The sequence below is a fragment of the Pseudonaja textilis genome, chromosome 3 (assembly GCF_049901715.1).
Source record: "Pseudonaja textilis isolate UNSWEBS1 chromosome 3, rPseTex1.2, whole genome shotgun sequence".
NCBI classification, from domain to species: domain Eukaryota; kingdom Metazoa; phylum Chordata; class Lepidosauria; order Squamata; family Elapidae; genus Pseudonaja; species Pseudonaja textilis.
The window spans coordinates 173,315,653-173,337,193 of record NC_141992.1 but is presented as its reverse complement, the minus strand read 5'-3'; the positions used below and the strand labels follow the sequence as shown (position 1 = coordinate 173,337,193).

Below are 21,541 nucleotides of genomic sequence, written 5' to 3'. Positions count from 1 at the left end.
CTCTCTCTCTCTCTCTATATATATATGTCGTCATCATTATCACCATCGACCACAGACTCTTTTCTTTAAGAAAAGAGTCTGTGGTCGATGGTGATAATGATGACGACAACGACGATGATGGATAGTAACGGCTGCCGTCAGGTTCCCTGCGCGCGCCTTTAGAACACTGGCGGCTCTGCCGAGGGGGCGGTTAGCTGCTTCTCCGCCACAAACATTTCGCCCGTCACTTAGCCGGCCTGTCCCGTCCGGTTCCCTCTCGAAGACCGCTCCTTGCGTTCGCGGGAACGGCCGGCGCTGCTCTTGCTCCCGGGTTGAGAGCGCAGAGTGCTGGTAAGCAGGCCTCACTAAAATAAAAAGCGAGGAGGAAGAAGGGCCGTCGACCGACAAAAAGGTCGAACGCCATGGCCCCAGAGAAGCGCAGAGGCCGCGCCAAAAAGGGGACCACGCATGCGCATGGAGCATGTGTGGAGCGGTTTTTGTCGCCTGAGCTGTCAGAAGCTGGGAAAATATATAAACAGTATATGTATATTTTGTTTAAGTGGTTATGATGTATGGCCATTCTTCCTTATGAACTTTTATGAAGCCTCTGTCCGCGGTTTCTTATCTCGCGCGCGCTCGCGCGTGTATATGTGTGTATTAGGGCACTTTGAGTAATCACCCGGTTTCCCATCTGTGTATATTTGGGGGCTGTTTATTTTCCAGCATGGCATCTCCAAGTGTTTTAACAAATGGAAACTAAGAGATTGATTGGTAAACACCTTCAGCCAGCAAGATCTCTGTGCCTCTCTTCTCGTGGTAAGTGCCTTTATCACCTCAAGAATTTGTGCAGAAAACATATTAATACAGAGATTTAGAAGGGCACACAGGGTATTAATGAAGAATTAAATCTATTCCTTTTATTTTTACAGCATCCTTAGCCACAGTATCAACAGACTCTGGTAGCTTTCAGGCTGACTTTCCATGCAGTGCTTCTGTCTTTTTACATAATGAAATTAGTTCAGTAAGTATTACTTCAGTAAAACAGCAACAACAAAAATTTCTCTCTTACTTGGCTATAGTGCCAGTGTCACAACCCCAATCCTTGAACTTGTTTTGAAATAGCAGTCTGTAAAATGATAATTGTGATTATCTTGTATTTTAAACTACTAGGATGAGAACTTTGATTCAGTCAGTCAATCAATCAATCAATAGCCATCCATTTCAGCTGATGATTGGATAGCTTACAATTGAAAAAAAATACTATTAAAAATATTAAAAACAATAAAAACAGTAAAAACATCCAGATTAAATATATGTAGGAGCAAAATTTTTGGGCAGTTAGCAATACTGCCAGAAAATGGGTTCTTAACACATTCAGCACCCCAGGCATGAGAACATAACCAAGTTTTTAGGACCTTATGAAAGACTGACCCCAACCCTGTTAGTCTTTCATAAGGCCCTAGAAACCTGGCTATGTTTTGGGAAATATGGAACATTCTACCCCTGCAGGAAAAGTTTGTCCTCTGGTCCCTGCCAGCCAACATTCTGTACTTTACTGCAACTACCCCCAATAAAAAAACTGGTATAACCTTTCTGAACTAGCAAATTTTATTAAAATGAATAAGTCTTTGTGAACTAGAGCTAAATGATATACAATTTAAATTGGGATGAGGTAGAGAAAAATGAAAGAAGACAGTTGATTAGGCACATGCAGGTTATATGTTGGACAGATTATATGCCATATGAGAGTATATATAAATGTGGTGTCCCAGTTATTGAAGATATTGCTCATGCTCTTTTTCACTTTCATAGAACCGTTTTGACATAGATATTTAACATCCCATTTGAAAGAACAGCACACTGGGATCTGAATTACAGATTGTCCTATTCTCTCCTGGGCTCTAATGAATATATTGTGAGCAGAATTGCTAAGTCTACAGTTAAGACAATCAAGCTAAAAGCCCATTATATCAAACAGATTGGGGTATTCTGCAAAGGTCCTATACTTATTTCAATGCTGATTCTCTGTATTTACCACATATTATTTTATTATTGTATTTTTATTTATTTTATCTGAAATTAGATCAGATACTTTTAAAAAAATATGACCAGAAGACTAATCAATAAATTAAACTATGTTGGACAGATTACCTTATCAACTGACAGCTATAATGTATTAAAATTTTTTAAAACATTTGTTGAAACATCTTTAAACAGCTATATAGTATTTAGAGGACTTCTAATATGATATATGCCATCATTTGCCAGCCTTGATCTTCTAATAGCTCAGAATTTGGACAAAATAATGAATGGCTACACATTGATATCAGGAATCAAAAGAAGGACTAAGTTATGTGGAGCATTTAAACTTCCAGGGCACTCTACTGCAAATCTCAAAGTGGTTATTTTGCAAAAATGAGATTGTAGCAGCAAGGATGAATGAGCAATTGTTGAACTTATATACATCAAAAAGTTTCAGGCTACCTCAAAAGGAAGGTGTTTTAACACAAGTATAATCTGTTTCACATGTGAGCTGTATCTTCATAACTTTCTTATCTTATTCCAATTTAAATCCTATATCAAATTGCCCATTTTTGGCTAATATAGTATGATTCTCTTCCTACAATGTGCATACCAAATTAGTACATACTTTGTAAGATCTACAGCTAGTCCTCAACTTACAACTATAATTGAGCCCCAAATTTCCATCGCTAAGCAGTAGTTGAGTTTTGCCCCATTTTACAACCTTTTTGCCACAGTTGTTAAGTGAATCATTGCAGTTTTAAATGAATCGTGGTCATTAAGTGAATCCAGCTTCCCTCATTGACTTTGCTTGTCAAGCTGGCTAGGAAGGTTACAAAACCTCAGAACAGTGCAGAAAAGATTCACTTAAGCATGTGACTCATTTAACAACTGCAGTGATTCTTTTTAACAACTGTGGCAAAAAGGTTAAATGGGGGAAAATTCACTCAATAACTGTCTTAGCGTGGAAATTTTGGCTCAATTGTGACCATAAATTAGGGTCTACCTGTATCTTGTCCTAAATGGTACCTAAAACCAGCATCGAAAAAACCTTGACGATTTTGTGGTGGCTGATCTGACAGTCTTATAGTACTTTCTCATGTATGCCTGTGAAAAAGTTGTGATAGAATTTGAATGAATCTTGTTTTTCCTTCCATAGTGACTACATAACTTCTAACCTTATGATCTGCAATTAAAGTGTTTTGGTGGTGTTCTTCACTATTAAAATTACATGTGGTATACATTGTATTGTATGATTCTGTGTATAATACCTCGATACAATATCTCTTGCATGAATTATCAAAAGTTCCTAGATCCTTATTATATAGAAATATGTATATTAGATATATATGCATATTAGAATATAATATGTATTACACTTTATTTTAGATATGTAAATCTAATGGAATGCTGGTTTTAAATGACAATTTGATTCCTAGTCTGTCAGTGCAACATAAAAATGAAGTCACAAAAGGTAAGTATTAAATTTTTTAAAATTATCATGAAGAAATACACAAAATATATTTCGGGTTTTGGGTTTAGACTTTTCTAGTAATTTTCAATTTCAATTCAATATTTGAAATTTATCTGTGAATTTAAATGAATTTGTATTCAAGAACTCATTTAGCATACCATGCTTACAGCTTAGGTGGTATTTATATTTCAAAAGCTCAAGGAATAAGCCAAATAATGATTGCATGTCAATCCAATCTCTTTATAACACTAGACACTGAACTTTAAAACTCTATATAAATTACTATAACATTTAGTATAGAATGATAATCATAATTCAAACATCCAGAACCATACTTTGTTATTTTTAGTTATAAGGATACAGATTTGCTAACTAAAATTCATCTGTAAAATTGTTTGCCAAAAAGTCTAGTTACTGATTAGAAGATGCCTGATTTGTTTATCAGTGTTCCTATCACTTTTCAGTAATAAATGTTTGTGTTGGCAGAAAGAATAACATATAGCAGAGATTTCCTTCTGAAACTTTCAGGGGTTTCACTTGCCCAAAAGAAGCCAGAATTTCTTCCTGATCATCCTATTGTACTGGAAAAGCCAGTAAGTATTTGAATTTAAAACTGAGTTTGTAGAAATAATTTTACTGACATTTAAATTAATAGTACAGATTTATTGTATAGTGAAGTTGCAGCATAGATATCCATTTTTAGTCACAATGACAAAATGATGCTACAGATAATTTATTATGAGATTAGTTATCTCTCGTAGTTTAGGGAAGAACCACATTTCTATCACAAATGATAATTGCTGCTGCTTACTATATTATTTTATGAATAAATGGAAAGAAGTCTGAATATATTATGCAAATATACTCCTTGACCAAGAATGACCTGCATACAAAATCTAAGCAGAGTGCATTTTGTATATTTCATGGTATTAAAAACTATTATCCTTTAGATGTAAAAATAAACTGAAAATGATTGAAATGAGTGGAATGAGGCCATGGATGTCTGAAGGCTTTAGAATTAATACAGAACGGATAGGTGTTCATGATTTTCCAACCGTTTGTAAATTTCAAGTGATGTTGCACAAAAGTATATGCCAAAATGAAAGCAGATACATGAGTCCTTCCAAACTTTTCCCCGCTAAAATATTGGGGATGGGTTTTATAATGAAAGTAGGATATACTTGTATATGTACGTGTATATGTGTATGGGTGGTGAGACAGACAAGGAAGAGCTTCAGTAACAGCTGCTCAAGCTTTGTAAAAAGCATGCTTCTTTAACAGTGGGGAAAGTGATGCTGTGTTTGTGATTTGAAAAATAAAGAATGCAGCTGTATTTTTTTCTGCATAGCACAGATATAATTTTTTCCTGTCATGTTTTTACATGGATTTTGTAAGCTCAAGAACAGGTTTTTCATATTTTTTATTATATGAAGCATTACATGAATTGTTTAGATTGAGTTATTGCTTATAATTCCATAACTGTGCAATCATTCACATCATGGTTATAAATACACAAACTACATGTGATTAAAAATCCCTGTCTAAACTTTACTAATACAGGTAATCTTGATTTATGACAGCAATAGAGCTTGGAATTCCCATCGCTAAGAGATGCACTTCAAAGGGAGAGAAAGAGAGAGAGTGCAGGGTGCAGCAAGGGTCAGAAAGATGCTTGGGGTGGTGGTTAGAGAGGGTACACAAGAGTACAGGTGAGGGAGGGTGCATGGGTGTGCACAGGTGGCCAGCATAGCATGGAGTAAATCTCTCTCCACAGTGACTTGTGACCTTCCCTACCACCTTCCCCATTGACTTTTGGGGGATGCGAGCAGGGAAAATAGAAAATGAAGATCGTGTGGTTGTTGGTGCTGCAACCGGCTATAAATGCGAACCAATTGTCAAGTGCCCAGCTCATGATTGCATGACAATAAGGGTGCTGGGGTGGGCAGAACTCTGAGGACTGGTCATAGCCATTCATTTAGCGTCATTGTAACTTCAAATGGTCACTGAACAAATAGTCATAGGTTGCAGATTACTTGTATATCTTTCCAGTGATGATGAGCTTCTGGGCTAATGGGTGTCATCTAATTACAGTACCTGGTATCCTGACATTTCCTCAGCAATTGTGGCTGGCATTTTCTGAGATGACAGCGATCTGCTTTGTAGCATATTTCTCAGATCTCCTAATTAGACCATAATCTATTACTCTGGAAGGTCATCACTATTAGATGGCTGTGAGAGCCTCCATAAGTATATTAAGCATATTTTATTAATGAAAATTGAGAAGAGAATGTCTGAAATAACATTAACTGTATTGGATCTAAAAAGCAATTTGTGGAGGGGAAGGTAAAGCTCAGAGTTGCCAGTAGGGAATAGTAGTCTTCTGGATGTCCTGTCACACATTCTTTTATCCATAAATATTGCTAGTATACTTTAATTCATTGTTTATATATTTTCCATAGCTCTTTTAGTTATGTCAGAAGATTGAGTTTCTTAAATAATTTTCAGTTTTATCTTAAATTGTGACTCAATCTAATAAATGCAAACATGTTTCAAAGATTATTTAAATATGTAATGTTTTCTATGAACTAAATGTGTGGGCCTTTTGTTTTGTAGAAAAATTATTGTTTATTACCTGCTACAAGCAATGATAGATCTTTCTGAAGATAAAGAATGCGTCTCTTTTCACCACTTAAAAAAATTAAGGAAAAGTGATCTGTAATATCAATAGACTGAATTCAAATGTATCTTTTACAGTTGGTGTAATCATCAGTAAAGCTATATTCAAGCAAAAATGTATGTGAATCAACTTCAACTTGTCTGATTCTGAACTAGTGTTATATTAAGATTTTTGTAGTGATAAAGAAACAACTGAAGCAGGATCATTATCACTTGTCAAGTTTTGGGAATGCTACATATACATTGCAGTAGATTTTAGTTCCTAACAAATGTGAGGCTAATTCCTCACCTTTTATTCTAGCAAAATTCCAAGTATTGAGAATATGCCATATGTCTAACTGCTATAAATGGAGCATATCTTGTGGCTGTTTGCATTTTGACTAGTTGCCAACCCATCATAAACTAAACTGAGTTGGGGAACATGGACCTACAGGGAATTTGTTTCCATGCTCCAACCTTCTTGCTAGATTGTAGAATCTTTTAACAACAATATGTACAAAAATTGGTATGAACACTGGCATCTGAGGATTTTCATGCCAAACATTTAAATACTAAGAAGCAAAATATGACCATAAAAGATGTAGATTGTCTCATATCCTTAGTCCCAACTTAATTAGCTGTATACAGGCTATGGGACTGTTCTGTATATTACAAATGCCAAGGTGGCACAGTGGTTAGAATCCGGTACTTCAGGTTAACTCACTGCTCACTCCAGGAGTTCAATCCTGAGTGACTCAAGGTTGACTCAGCCTTCCATCCTTCCAAGATTGGTAAAATGAGGACCAAGATTGTTGGGGGGGCAATGAACTGACTCTGTAAACCATTTAGAGAGGGCTGTAAAGCACTATGACGTAGCCTATAAGTCTAAGTGCTATTACTACTTGTCTTTTTGTTCAATGTTTAAAACTTCCAATTCAATTATTAGGATTTAGGTGCTATATCATTTTTGAAAGTTTTTTAAAAATATTTTAAATATGTATTGGTTATGTGTCAAGAATTTGGTCTCTACATGTGTCATTCCCTCCCCCCATCTCAGATTTTGCTGTATACTCTTTTCCACATTTTTTCCTAGCATTTTTCCACAACTCCACTTTTTTTGATATCAACCTAATTCGATCCATTTGTTTAAGATAGAAATTGATCAATTGATTTGCCACCAGAACCTGATGTCATGGGCTGAGAAAGAATATTGGGTCAAACTCACCCAGCCAGTTTTCATATTTAAGGTGGAACTAGAACTCAGTTTTCTCATTTCTAGCTGATGCTTAAGCTTTAGAACTACTAGATCAAATTGGGTTTCACTTTCTTTTCCACATGATAGCATCTAAATAGTTAACAAGATTTTGAATTCAAAGATACATCTAGTCCTCTAGTACAATGGTCCTCCTAACCTAATAAAGCTAATCAATTACTGTTGTATTTTGTTCCTTTCAAACGTTTCCAATTTATGCAAATATGTTACATTTGTAATGTTTTTCTGGTGAACATTGAACTTTGTATATTACTGGTTATGAATGTAAATGTGGGATGATATTTGCTTTTGTGAAGATTTTTTTTTGTTGCTGTGTACAGAGCAACTAAAGATACGTGCTTTCACTTGGGACAGCATTTGAACATTTACATACGTACAGTATATATTTATCAGACTATTCCCTTTCAAAATAAAGGAAGTAAGCACAATAAGCCTAAGAAATTAAAACATAATAAGACAAAGAAATTAAAGGCATGTGATAAGAAAAAGAAACAGCCAATTTTAGACATCAATGTCAATATCTTTCCACACTTGTCTGTGCAAACTGTTCTTGTTTTATGCACTGTCCATATAGTGTCTTCCTGCCTCCTTTTGAGGTTCTGACTTCAGTTCCATTTTCTTTATCAAACATAGCTACCTTAGTTTTTAATAGCTTAGTTTTCAGGTCCATGATCCTTGTTGCATCATACAGTTTAACGTTCATTGTAAATTATTCAAGTTTTCAGCCAAAACCATAGCATCATCTCCATACAAAGATGTGTATTCGTATTCTCTCTGATGTCAACATAGCTATTCCATATAGATTTCTTTATAAACATAATATAATGAAACTTTTTCTATTAACTATAAATATAAAACAGTAAAATACTTTAGTTTCTTCACAGTTATTTTCTGTACACATCTGACTAACATCACTACACTAATTTAGAAGACATAACAATTTCAAACGATGGTAGAAATGAATTTTCAGGGAACTTTACAAAAGATGAATGCAATAGTAAATACAAGCAACACAATATTATATATAAAAAGAACCGTGACTAAAACGAATTTGTAGTATTCCATCCAATATTAATCACAACAAATTTTACAACATGGATTTGTTTTTAAATGGAAGAATCTGTCCATGAAAGAATAGTCATGATTTGCTAACTTCAGAGACTATGGTGGTTCTCTAGTGCTGTTTAATGTAAAGCCTATTTTTAAGAAGTATGTACTTCTAGTTGTTCAGGATGCACCAAGAAGCTGAAAAGCAAATATTCATGATTTAAATAATCTCATATTAGTAATTCCCATCAACATTTCAAAGGACTGCTTAGTTTTAAAGTAATTTTGCAGCATGTAAATAGATGTTTCACTTTAGTAGTTATACCAATTAGATTAAAATATACTGACATACATATGGTAAGAAATATTTACAGTATAGCTTTGTAGAGTGATATGAGCAGCATATAAATTTAATAGATAAGCAAATAAACATGAACCTTGCAAAATTCCTACAAGATTACAATATTTTAAATGGCATAATATATCACAATTTGACTAAGACACTTAAAAATTGTTGGGATTTGGCAGTCTTTTTTATCTGACTGATAAAACATGATAAAACACAACAGCATAGCTTTAGAGAAAATTGTCATCTGCATATAAGTTTATGTGTTGATTTTAGCCTGATTTTTTTAAAAAAAGATCTTTGATATGGGATGGGAGCTAATTAAAATTCATCAATTAACAATTTGGTAAAATGCTGTATTGATAAAAATGTATGTTTGACATTTAAATAATTTTTAATTTGGGAATTAGATTAATCCCATTAGAAAGGTATCATATCTGAAAGAACCCTTATAGATTAACTTTGCTACTTCTGATGAAAGGGATACATGAAGTAGAATATTTCTAGGTCTTAAATTTTGTGTGGATACAGAAAAATTTCTTCAACTTTTTGGTTCTTTCTGGATCAGCACTATCTGACCCATGAAAATGATCAATCCTTTAAATTATATCTGGAGGCACCCATGCAGCAAATAAAACTTAAATGAATCAGAACATTTGAATCATAACTTCTACAACTGTACTCCCTATCAATAAATGCTTTTGAATTATTTTAACTGAATAGAAATGGGTTGGACTCAGTGGCCTGTTCCAACTTTGAGATTTATAGAATCAGAGCAATAATTCAATAGTATAGAACAAATGTCTTCAACTAAGTTTATACAATCCATGAAATCTTAATATTTTTATTCTAAAACTCATATAGGTAATCCTCCACTTAGAATTTCCATCAGGCAGTGCAGACGTAAAGTGACATGTCATGTAACTGCATTGCTTAGCGACTGCAATCTGGCACTCCCCATTTCCATTGTAGGCCCAAGTCACAATGGTTATTAAGAAGAGAGAGGCAGGAATCCCAGGTGCAGAGCATGAGAATGCTGTTGCGGGTGGAGGCCTGGAAAGGATGACCATGCATGAGTTGGTGGAGGGAGTGCAGTATGGTGTGAACTCAGGAAGAACAGAAAAAGAATATGCTGCAGCTCAGGGGCTTCCTGGCACTCCATGGCTCTGGGGCTGCAAAAAGCCCCTGAGCTGCAGCATGAAGTCTAGCTGCAACCTGGCCCAGCAGTACACCCACAAAGCTTCAGTCTATCTTCATGATCCTTGCTGACTTGGGACCTGCTACCCATGCTGACCTTTGCCACCTTTTCCCTCTTCCTGATGGCTGAGGATTTAGGCATTGGGTATGGCTTAACTTGCAAAACTTCTCCCCGGGAGGACAAGCTGCAAAGACATCGCTTTTGCAGCAGATGCTACCAGAGGTGATCTTTGCAGAAGGTGCTTCCAACAACAGCTGCAGGGTGTGCACTGAACCTCTGGACCACTGGTGTCCTCCACATCCCCCAGTTCTGCCACTACCCTGAACAGTATCTCCCACACAGCTTCCATGTTTGTTGGGGGGCTGCTGCTGGCTCTCTTGCCTTGCCTGGCAGTGGAGAACACTTTGCTGTCTCACTGCTAAGCCTAGCCACCTTGTAGGGCAGACAAGGCTTTGTGGTTTTGCTGTGCTCACTGTGCACATCCCATGGCTACACCCTCATCCAATACTTGAATCTTGGCCCTGCACATGAAGAAAATGGTAAACATCAGCCGTGGGAGGTGGCGGCGGGGGCGGGGGGGCAAGGATATGTAGGATAGGGCACCCAAAAAGGCAGAGATGAGACTATAGGTGGGGGGTGGGAGTCACTATAGCTTTAAATGTGAGAGGGCCCAAATTTTGATCACATGATTGTAGGGAAGCTGCAATGGCAGCAACTTCAGGGACTAGTTAGTCTATTTTTTTCATTGCTGTCATAACTGCTGAATGAATGGTGGTTAGTTGAGGTAAATTCATCAGGGTTTTTTTTGTTTGTTTGTTGGCAACATTTACAACTTGGCATTATGTGTGCAACTAAACTAGGCTACTAAGTCTTGTTTACTGTTTGCAGAAACAAAGCAAAGCAAAATAAAGTTATGACTAACTTTAACAGAGGTGTATTTGGAATTGACAAATACACCTCAGTTAATCTCTAATGCCACCATGTATTCAATGAGATTTATACTCTAATAATATTTTCCAAATGGATATTTATTTGTTACTGTTTCTTAGAGTAGAACTAAATAATGATTGGGAAGAACATAAGGAAATAACGAACACTTAAAGTTAAAAAAAAAAACCATTACCAGGAACAAGCATAGTTGTAATGTTTTCTGGAGTCTCCAGGCAATCTACATTACTTCTTTGGAATGACTTGCTATAATTCATCTGGAGATGACTGGAGAAATAAGTAATATTTACCTAAAGTCATTCTTACATTTTTTGTTTTACATTTTATAGTATTAAAATGTACCATTAAATTAATCATGAATAATACAAATAGCTCAATCCAAGCCTAGCTGTTCCAATTCACAAATAAATGCTTCAGATGTACACAGGCTCATAACCAGACAGAACTCATTCAGAAACATGATCTGTGATTAAATTGTGTCAATGGGGCAGTGTGCAGCTGTGAATTGTTTTATCACAGAGCTTCTTATCTAAAAACAAGATAGGGCCACCATGGGCTTCTGAGATATTTGCTCTGGGGCTACACTTTTATGTCCGAAATGAGTTTTCACATGTAAAAATATTGCCATATTAAAATGTATTCTGAGTTTTGATGAATCAGTATTTTCATCTCTAAATCTATTAGAATCAACGGATGCTTTTATCACATTCTTTTACATTGCCTTCTGCTGGCCACAAAAATCTTTTTATATTTTAAGGTTCAGTATTAGGGACGTGGTGGCTCAGTGGCTAAGACGCTGAGTTTGTTGATCAGAAAGGTCGGCAGTTCAATCCCAAGCATCACGTAACGGAGTGAGCTCCTGTTATTTGTCCCAGCTTCTTTCAACCTAGCAGTTTCAAAGCATGTAAAAATGCAAGTAGAAAAATAGGGACCACTTTGGTGGGAAGGTAACAGCATCCCGTGCGTTTAGTCATGCCGGCCACATGGCCATGGAGATGTCTTCTGACAGTGCTGGCTCTTCAGCTTTGTATTGGAGATGAGCACCGCCCCCTAGAGCCGGAAACGACTAGCACATATGTGCGAGGGGAACCTTTATACTGCTGGAATAGGAAGTTGATATTTTTCAGAAAGGTACCTATAAAAGTAGCAATGTTGGTTCCTGATTAAAGCAATTAATGCAGAAGACTGACATGCAGTAAACTGCTTATATTGCCTAAGCATGCTGATGCTGATGAATAATAGTGTTTTAGAAACCTACTTACCTGTTCCAGGCATTATTTTCCCAAAATTCATAAACAATGAAACAGGATTTGCCTGAAAGTTTCTGGATAGAAACACTAAAATATAAGCACAAAATTATTTGGATAGAAAACAGCTTATATTTACATTTATTTAAAAACAGTTTTGTCTCTTTTTCAACTTTGGATTGGAATAAGCCTAGTGATAATGCCTTGTTTCTGTAATATTAAACTAAGTTAAAGCTCACCCTTTTTTATGACCATGAAAATGAAATTTTAAATAAATCATTCCAGCACTACAACCTCATATAAAACTAATTGAAAGCCAAAATGCATTTGCAATAAATGGTACACTATTCAGAGGAATTTTGAACCTAAGTTTGAGCAGAATATATTTTAGCAAAAAATAGTAATTTCTTGGCCATAGCATAGCAGCCATGTGATTTGTAATGTAATAAAAACTTAACATTCAAAGTTAAACTTTTCAATAATGAAGTATGTGAACATATGCATGATTATTTTTATTGAAACTTTAAAAACTGAAATACTGTTAGTTTTTGGAAAAAAGGAAGAAGAATTGAATCTAACCTCCCAAAATTTGATGAATGGAAATTCATAATCTGATACCTAGAAACTACACAAGGAGTATCTCTGATAGCACACAATTCCGTATTCAACTGGTAAGATTTGTAAGAAAATCTATTTCCTTGGATATTTGACCCTTAGCTGAATGAAATGGAAATACTCAATTATGTGATGCAGCTACTTGGGTAATTACAGCAAAATGTCAAATTTGAGAATTGCCAGCAGATGGCACCATATGCATGGAAAATGATACATAAGATTAAATGGAAATTCTCTTTAAGTTTTCTGTATCCTTATCAGATTACTGATGTTAATTATTTTTTCACTTGGACAATAGTTTCTAGTAAAAGTGTTGTAATCCTATTTCACTCACATTCTTTTGTTCACTGTAACTTCATGAATTTCAGTAGATATTACTTTGACGAAATGGACAATATTTATATGAATAGCTAAATATAATGCAAATATATATTTGTTTATATAGCTCTGAACTAGATTTGACACCTAATTTGTTTTGTCAGCAATAATCTGCAATAACATGCAAACAGAAATTGAAATTCAACCTTTGAGAAAAATCTAATCTATGCATCCAAATAAATTGACTGGTTAGTCATAGTTTGTTAACTTTCTGGAAGTCAGAAAGTAGAGCATGTTACACAATGTGCTATAATGTAAAATATCTCCTTTTTAACAAAAGTTTGCAGTTAATAATAGAAATTGTACATCTTGAATGATTTATACTGTAATATTGGTACTCTGAAAGAAATTATCAGGTGGTATCAGCAAGGTGCTTGACATAGGTAAGCACTAATTCACTTATTGGTTATCATTTGTATATTCAAAAACTAACCTTTACTACTTGTATTTACTCAAAAGTAAGTTCTATTCAGTGAGATTTACTTCATAAAATGCATGTTTGGGGTGCATTTAAACCTTGTAGCTGACACATCTGAGGAATAAGACCACTCTATTCAGCCAGATTTATACCTAGGAAAATAAAGATTGTCTCTTCTATCTTATTAATGGTGGCCTGACGTTTACTGTGGCCCACTGTGGCATTTATAATTCCAAGAGAACAATATAATGGAGATACTACATTTGCTGAATTAGCCAGCCTAGGATGTTTTATAAACATTCTTTATTAATGATTTCCAATGTCTCCCAAAGTGCAATCTCCCTAAAGTATAATGACCTGTATTCTTCCATTCTTTGAGAATGACATACTCACTGCAGGCATCCATCCTGAGAAGAGGCCATATCTACATACTGCTTTAGAGCAAAGCGGAACGACTCTAGTTCTTCTGTGATTACTGACATCTGACGCTGAACAATCATTATTTGCTGGCAAAACAGTAACGCAATCCAATTAATTGACATTAACTATACTGTCATCAAATTATCTTTTTTTTTCATTTTTAAAGCTTATTCTGAGATTGCTTTTCAAGTTCTTCCTTGTAACCCCAGCCATGTTACTCTGGCTCCACTCACGTTACAACCCTTTATATCCCCTAAAGGTTTTTTTTTTTTTTATCAATTCTCGGTTTCTCTTTCACATGCTATCTTGCTTTATGAATTCAACATGTAAAAATGCTTCTAAAGCTTACTTCTAATATATGTTTGTCTAGGCTTTTAAAGCAGTTTATTAAGCTAGAATGCATACAAAGTGACATTAGCTGGGATAGGAAATATTCAATCCTTTTGTTGATTTTAAAATGGGTCAGTCAAAAAATAGCTAAGTCTGAACCCAGCTCCAAAGATCAAATGATAAAACAAAAGCAAAGTTTTTCATGTTTGAGTGCAGGAGTAGAGGAACATGTAAATAAATAAACTTTTGTGATTTTGGATCATTCTTTCTAGAAAGCCTTTATTTGAAACAAGTGCCAAAAAAGGTTGTGGATTGAAAGAAGATGCCAGCCTTAGCAGAACGGATTTAGAACTCTTGTTCCTTCTGCTTTCCCATTCATATGGATTCCATGGGGTGGAACTGAGAAATATTACTTACAGATTTAGTATTTCCTTCTGAAACCTCTTCTAGTGGCTCAAGCTTTAGGTCCTTGTCAACGAATAAAGGGGAAATACAAAAGTATAAGGGTTATCTAGTGCTTTAACCATCTTCAATAATAATAAAAATACTGTGATTCCTAATCTATTTTTGTAGAAAATATCACATAAAATGGAGTGGAATTTAAAGATATTGAAAAGATTATTTTCCCTTCTTGGGGAAATAGTCTAGCATTGCCCTGTGGATGCAATAGCTTGTGTATGGAGATAACTGACAAGGGCTCCATTTTAGGAGTCAGCAAAATACATCTATGGAGGTTTTTAGAATAGTTACAAATATTTCTACCATCAAATCTTTTCAACCCAAGATTATGCCAGGGGAGCATCATATCCTGCCAAGAAGAACCCTCTTCTGATTTATGACAGACCATAAAATTCAATTTTTATGGTCAATGTATTTCCTCTTTTTCAGAATTAACTATTTTTGTCTGGAATTGGTTGAAGATGGTCCACATGACAAGCATTAGGAAATATGGTTGCTACAATGATAAAGCAATCAACAGATAGTAGATTAAACATGTTGGCAGATGGTGATACATTAATAATTTCAGCTGGTCAAATCTGCAGTCAAATAGGATTTGCAATGTGGGGTACATTAAAAGATAATCTACTTGTAAAATATCACTTTTTAAAAATATGGATTAAAAATAAGTATATCCTGGTCAATCAACATGCATCCTTTCTCTTAAAGGCAATATCTCATGCCTCCTGGAACTTCCTTTATGCATGTTGTTTAATGATTAATAAAACTGTCTACTCTATAATGAAAGGCAATAAAGATATTAAGAGAACAAGAGTGGGTCTTACTTTTCTCTGTGAATTCACTGTGTACTTTTTGTAATATACTAGTTTTTGTTGTTTACCTGCTCAATGGCAAAGAAATATTTGTATTTTTTTTCCTGATACAATTGTGGCTTTTCTTGAACTTATTTATTTTTAAATAAAACTTCCTTCTATTTTTTTAATTAAGTCACAATCCCTGTTCTAATTTGTATCATATTCAAACTGGATCTATCTTTTGTCAGCTTCTCTAACCACACAAAATTTTATTCTGTTGTTGAAAAGTTGCCCTATCAATAAGTGGATTAACAGACTCCTTAAGTGCTGGAGATAATTGACATACCCTGTGCTGTACTGCTTTTTGGTTTAGTGAAAATATAAAAAATAGTTGGTGACATGAAGGGGGTCAATGAGGAGTACACATCAATGTGTCCTCTTTCTAGAACAAAGTAAACTTCAGAGATTCTTAAACAAAAAAGAAACCTTAAATATTGGATGGATCCTATTTCTTACAGAAGCTTCCAATAGCAAAGAGGGATGTAATGAAGTTGTCATGCACACCTTCTGTTCTAGCTTATCAATCAGCTTCTGAAGTCTGTTTATTTGGGTCATCCACTGGTTGTCCTCCTTATGCAAACCTTTGTAAAACATAACATACCTGAATTGAAATATGATTGAAGATTGTACTTGCTTAATAAGACACACTTTTATGATACCTATGTATTGTTTCTTGGAGAGGGAGGGGAGTTTTTGTTTCACTGGACAAGTGGTGCAAGTAAAGTATAAATCCCATGTTGATTCTGTCTTGATTTAAATCTTTCTACTTCTGCTTTCTTTTGAAAATGTAGAAATCTCATTCCTCATAGATTGCTTGCACTGGATCAACCCCCTCCCCCCCAATAAATATTAGTAAAGATAATTACACCTGCAAGCTGAACTCAAACCCTCTGAATTTTTTTTGGCAGCCATTTCTTGGTTTGCTTTCTTCTCTTTTTTAAACTCCCCTTTGTCACCAATAATCTTGGAATTTATTATTTATGCACATACATAAACCACTTCTTATTTAAAACACTTCACAGCAGTTTAAAACTCCAAAATAGTTCTTTCTGTAAACTCTAACCAGGATCAATTTTGCTTAATTTCTGAGAGCAGCCAAGACTGGGTGTCCTGCTAAAGTGAACATTGGTGGGAAGAAAATTCCTTCAGAAAGTCAAGAAGAGGTTTGTATCAACCTGCCAATTGTTCAGAAGTGGGGAGATAAAATATATGTTCTCCACATCCAACTACAGTAAAAACAGGCCATAAAGGTAGAAATGGCATTTTCATTACGGTGGATTATCAGGATGAATATAAGTGGCTACTTTAAATTATTTTGTATACAATATATTTGTTTCTGAATATATTAAGATGTATATCTAAAATATTATAATTCAAATACATTGAAATATTTTAAACCCTGCAAGACATTTAGTTAATTGTTATTGCACGTCGTACAACTAAATCAAACACCATCTTCAGTGCACATCATGACCATGACCATGAAAATAAACACAAACACACATCCTTCACCCTTCACACATTGAACAGGAAACCCCCGACACCACACCACTGCACTATACAGCAGAATTCAAAAGAGCTACTGCCCTGGGATAGAAGCTGTTTTTTCAGCCTATTTGTCCTTATTTTTATTATTCTGTACTGTCTGCCAGATGGTAATAGTTCAAAAAAAGGGTGCCCAGGATGAGATGGATCTTTGATAATGTTTTGAGTTTTCTTAAGGCAGCAGGAGCTATAAAGCACTTCCAAAGAGGGAAGAGGGCAACCAATGATCTTCTGGGCAATGACATTAACCCTCTGGAGTGCTGTCCTATCTGCAATTGGCAAACCATACAGTATGTTAAAATGCTCTCTATGGTGCAGCGGTAGAAGGTCACCAGCAGTTTCTCATTCAGTTGTTGTTTTCTGAGAAGCCTTAGGTAGTATAATCTCTGCTGGGCCCTTTTGACCAAAGCTGCAACGTGAGCACCCCAGCTCAGGTCCTCTTTTAGGGTAACACCCAGAAACTTAAAATGGGCCACTTGCTCCACTCAGTCTCCATTGATAAGCAAGGGCTGGATGTCTGATCTGTTCCTTCTATAATCCACTATAAGCTCCTTGGTCTTACTGGTGTTGAGGACCAAGTTGTTGTCTCCACACCACGAAAGCAACTGGTCCACCTCATCTTGGTAGGCAGACTCATCCCCCTCGGAGATAAGTCCCACCACTGTTGTATCATCTGCAAATTTAGCAATGGTATTACTAGCGTGAGTGGGAATGAAGTCATGCACATAAAGAGTATAGAGTAAGGAACTCAACACACAACCTCTTTGGTGTACCAGTGTTAAGAATAAGGGCTGAATAGGTATGATTACCTAATCTGACCCTCTGTGAGTGGCCAGACAGGAAATCCATAATCCAAAGGCAGATTGAATTAGAAAGTCCAAGGTCCAGAAGTTTAGACACTAGTCTATGTGGAAGAATTGTGTTAAACGCTGAACTAAAATCCACAAAAAGCAGCCCTCCCACTCTTCTAGATGACTCAGAACAATGTGATTTAAAGTTAGCTGCAGATTTAAAGTTAGTTGCCGATATTTGGCAGATATAAAGCCAGTACTATACACAACATATTAAAAATGATCAGAATATAAAATGAATTTCATTTCAAAAATGAAATTTATTTCTTCATTTTATATGACGTCTTGCATGGATTTTAAAGAATGAATAAACAATGGTAAATATTAAACAACATTACCTGGGTTCAAAAGAGGACTAAGTGGAGAAAAACTATTATTTCTCTTGAGCCTTCGACCTGAACGTCTTCCTGGATGTTGTATTTTGAGCACCTCTGGCTTCTTTGGGACTTGCCTTTAGGGGAAAAAACATATAAAGCAGTTCAGTATTTAAATTATTTACATGTTGAATCTGTTTGCAACCCTTTACATAGAGAAACCTTATTAAACTTTCTCACTGTTTTTGTCTGTCACAAAATTGACCCTAAATACACTGGTCATCTACATAAAAACCAGTTAGAAATAAAACCAGCAACAAAAATACAGACCTAGATAACATTATTTGTGTTTCTATACTGAGTTAGGAGATCAAGATAGGATTCTCTCTTATATGTTCCCATAACAAGAGTACTGTGAGGAAGGTTGAGAATGTCTGCCTGAAGTCCTCTTGCGAGAACGAGAATCATGAAAGATCACTTTGGGAGTGACATATTGTGGACTAGGCAATGGGACAGAAAGCTCCAAAATAGTTCCTTTTTAGTTCAAAGACAGTGGAACCAGAAAAAAGAACAGCTCATCAATGCAAGAGCTCTCTTGACATCACTACCTGGATATGGATTCATTGGGAAGGAAGAGTCTTGAAATAGAAGGAATAGTTAGGGAATAATTTATGGACCACAGCTACTTTCAAGCAATTTAACTACAAATCTCAGGGCAGGTTTTATTTTATATAAAATAAAAGTATCATTCTGTAAATTACAGTAATTGAGCAAGACATTAGTCTATAGCAGCTTTCCTAAAATAATTTCTACCATGTAAATTATTACCACTGTGACACAATAGTAAGAATCTTACTGCTCTTGTTGGGTTTGTTCTTCTGTGGTTTCCATGGCGCATTCCAGGGAATTATGTAGAGATTGCAGTTGATTCAGAGTTTCTTTTAACAAGAAGCGAGTTACAAATTGTTCCAAAGTAGAAGCTTCTTGATAATTCTAAAACAAATAGGGATAACTAGTAAAAAGAAAAAGCTCACCATTTTTCAACTACAAGTACTTTCTCCCAAATAATAGTTCCTTACAGTCATAATTCTAAAATTAGATTTGGTATGTTCCAATTGTTATTCCAAATGGAAATTTGGGGAAAAAGTTAACAATGGTAAACCATATCTACATTCTTTCAAGAAAAAATATGTATGTTTCAAACTGATCATCAGGAGTCAACCTTGTAGCAAGGTAAGTGGTCCTTGGAGGCTGAAAGAAGGTTAAATCATATTAAATCATAATATGGTTAGTTTGGTTAGTTTGATTTTGCTTATTGTGTTTGAATTCCTCCATTGTAGATTGTAAACCATGATTTAGGATATTATCCAACTCATATGCTTGGGGGTTGTTCAACAAATCATGGTAAACAGCAACAGTCTATGAATGGAGATACTGTGACTCATTCAATTATGATTGAAACAAGTCAATAAGTAAAAAAACTTATTAGGTACTGGACAGTATTACTTTGCATTCTTGTATCATGTATTCAAGATTTGCTTTATTTTTTAGATTATTGGAAGATAAACTTTTTAGTTATTTATATTTTCACCTTGTTGAATCCATTCTCAGTCAAATAACTTGCCATATTTAGCACCACAAGGAAACTTTTAAAATGTTAAGGGCAAATTAACATTAGAGCATGCTTATATTCCAATGACTTTTAAAATCCTTATAGTGAAAAATGACCAAATGGCCAATATAAAAATCAGTAAAATACAGATTTGGAATTGTTAAACCTAATTTTTTTAAAAAATCTATCTACCCCTCATTTAAAAATGAAAAGAATTCAGAAACATCGATGAAAAGGTCTACTACTATAAAACCTCACCTGAATTCTCAATGAATGATTCTTGAGAAAAGCATCTGTTCCCTTATCTTCCCCTTGAAGATGCTCAGCCTTATCCCCTTCCACCCATCCAAATGATAAGTGACTCTGCCCGATTTGTGAGATTTCTGATTAGGTAAGATAGTGAAGATTTCCATTTTCTCCAGTATAACACTTGCTACAAATATTATGTGCAATACTTTAGCTGTGACCTTGGGGATCCTATTGGCTGCTTTTAATAGGTTACATACTGCTGCTCCCTCTGCCCTGGAATTTACTCATCAACCATAGCATTTTTGTTTTGTAAGCCAGTGGGCCAACACACGAAGAAGCAAATGTCCTAGAAGGGAGGAACAGGACAGCGCAGGCCTTTATCACTCTACCCTTGATTTAACTATCCAACTGCCCACCCAGCACACAGATCATCTGAAGGTGTTATAGGTGGTACATGTGATGAGCTAAGGCATTCTAGTAAAACAAGAATGGAAAGATACCATGGTGAAGATGAAGCCTGCCATTATTGTCCTTTATCAACTTGCCTCCTCACCCATCCCCAGCCTACATTAAGGAGAATGATTTATGGGGGTCTCACTGGCAGAAACTCCATTAATAGCCACATCCTTATTTGCCCCACAGCAAATAAGATATTAAGATAGCAACACCTGCCAAGTCAGACTTAAGGACCGGCTATGAGGATGGAGCAAATGATGTCATGATCGTAGATTGGAGGAAAATTGGTTAAATCAATGGTCCAAATATATTCTTTATGACTTCCAATGGTTTTTATATCAGCTTGTTTCAGTATGTGTTGTATAATTACAAAATCATAGCAGTACAATAATACAATTCAGTGAGTAGGGATCAAATATAAGCTATCTTAAGTTTCATAAGGAAAGCAAGGAAGAGTGTAACATATTTGTTATTACAGATATTATATTTATTTTTAAAAAAAAATTAGGCCAGAAGTATATCTTAGTTCTCTTCTGTTTTGTGGTAAAAGATTAAGCAGTTAATGAAAGCCCAGTTGTCGCTCATCTTAGAAATTGTCTATATTAATGGATAGCAGAAGGCATTTTTTTTACAAATATTTATTTAGCATTCATGAACATTAATCAAGCCTATAATACCACCAGTCACAGTAGCTGTTATTTCTACAATTAAGAGATGAGAAGAAAAAATCCTAAGAAATTAAATTATATGTCACTCTCTGCTTTTAAGCTGATAGCAACTCTGCATGAAAACATTTGTGGCTGATTTTTGAAAGTGTCAGAACTCATTTGTACAAGTAAGGCTAATTTCTG

The 21,541-nt window shown here is 35.3% G+C and overlaps 2 protein-coding genes across 6 annotated transcripts in view; one reads left to right on the top strand and one right to left on the bottom strand.

Annotated features, from left to right (window-relative positions):
* The first annotated feature begins 76 nt into the window (after positions 1–76).
* Positions 77–7,563, top strand: C3H8orf88 (chromosome 3 C8orf88 homolog). 4 transcript variants are annotated; one of them, XM_087931503.1, is made up of 6 exons: positions 77–330; positions 703–795; positions 909–1,000; positions 3,391–3,475; positions 4,004–4,068; positions 6,089–7,563. In XM_087931503.1, exons 2-6 carry the CDS (start codon positions 729–731, stop codon positions 6,134–6,136), a joined length of 357 nt encoding a protein of 118 aa, XP_087787629.1. In that variant the 5' UTR covers positions 77–330; positions 703–728; the 3' UTR covers positions 6,137–7,563. The 4 variants fall into 4 exon arrangements, with proteins under 4 accessions (XP_087787629.1, XP_087787630.1, XP_087787627.1 ...); XM_087931504.1 differs by having other exon boundaries at positions 5,567–7,563; XM_087931501.1 differs by having other exon boundaries at positions 82–330; positions 3,962–4,068; positions 5,567–7,563.
* Positions 7,564–8,453: 890 nt separating this feature from the next.
* The window catches only part of NECAB1 (N-terminal EF-hand calcium binding protein 1), a 48,541-nt gene continuing 35,453 nt past the window's right edge, over positions 8,454–21,541 (bottom strand). Inside the window, exons 6-13 of one of the 2 annotated variants that reach the window (XM_087931498.1) lie at positions 19,230–19,366; positions 18,398–18,510; positions 16,120–16,244; positions 14,768–14,818; positions 13,994–14,106; positions 12,205–12,279; positions 11,118–11,209; positions 8,454–8,648 (exon numbers count right to left, since the gene is read on the bottom strand). In XM_087931498.1, coding sequence (XP_087787624.1) covers positions 8,623–8,648; positions 11,118–11,209; positions 12,205–12,279; positions 13,994–14,106; positions 14,768–14,818; positions 16,120–16,244; positions 18,398–18,510; positions 19,230–19,366 — 732 coding nt within the window. In that variant the 3' untranslated portion in view covers positions 8,454–8,622. The remainder of the gene's footprint in view (positions 8,649–11,117; positions 11,210–12,204; positions 12,280–13,993; positions 14,107–14,767; positions 14,819–16,119; positions 16,245–18,397; positions 18,511–19,229; positions 19,367–21,541) is intronic. The other variant, XM_087931499.1, reaches the window with a different exon arrangement.

What these genes read in the sequence shown, in the direction of transcription:
- C3H8orf88 (XM_026705903.2), top strand. Translation starts at nt 729, where the DNA reads ATGGAAACTAAGAGATTGATTGGTAAACACCTTCAGCCAGCAAGATCT. An exon ending in TCTGTGCCTCTCTTCTCGTG is followed by an intron (nt 796 to 908) that starts GTAAGTGCCTTT and finishes TTATTTTTACAG; the next exon opens with CATCCTTAGCCACAGTATCA. An exon ending in CTATTGTACTGGAAAAGCCA is followed by an intron (nt 4,069 to 6,088) that starts GTAAGTATTTGA and finishes TTTGTTTTGTAG; the next exon opens with AAAAATTATTGTTTATTACC.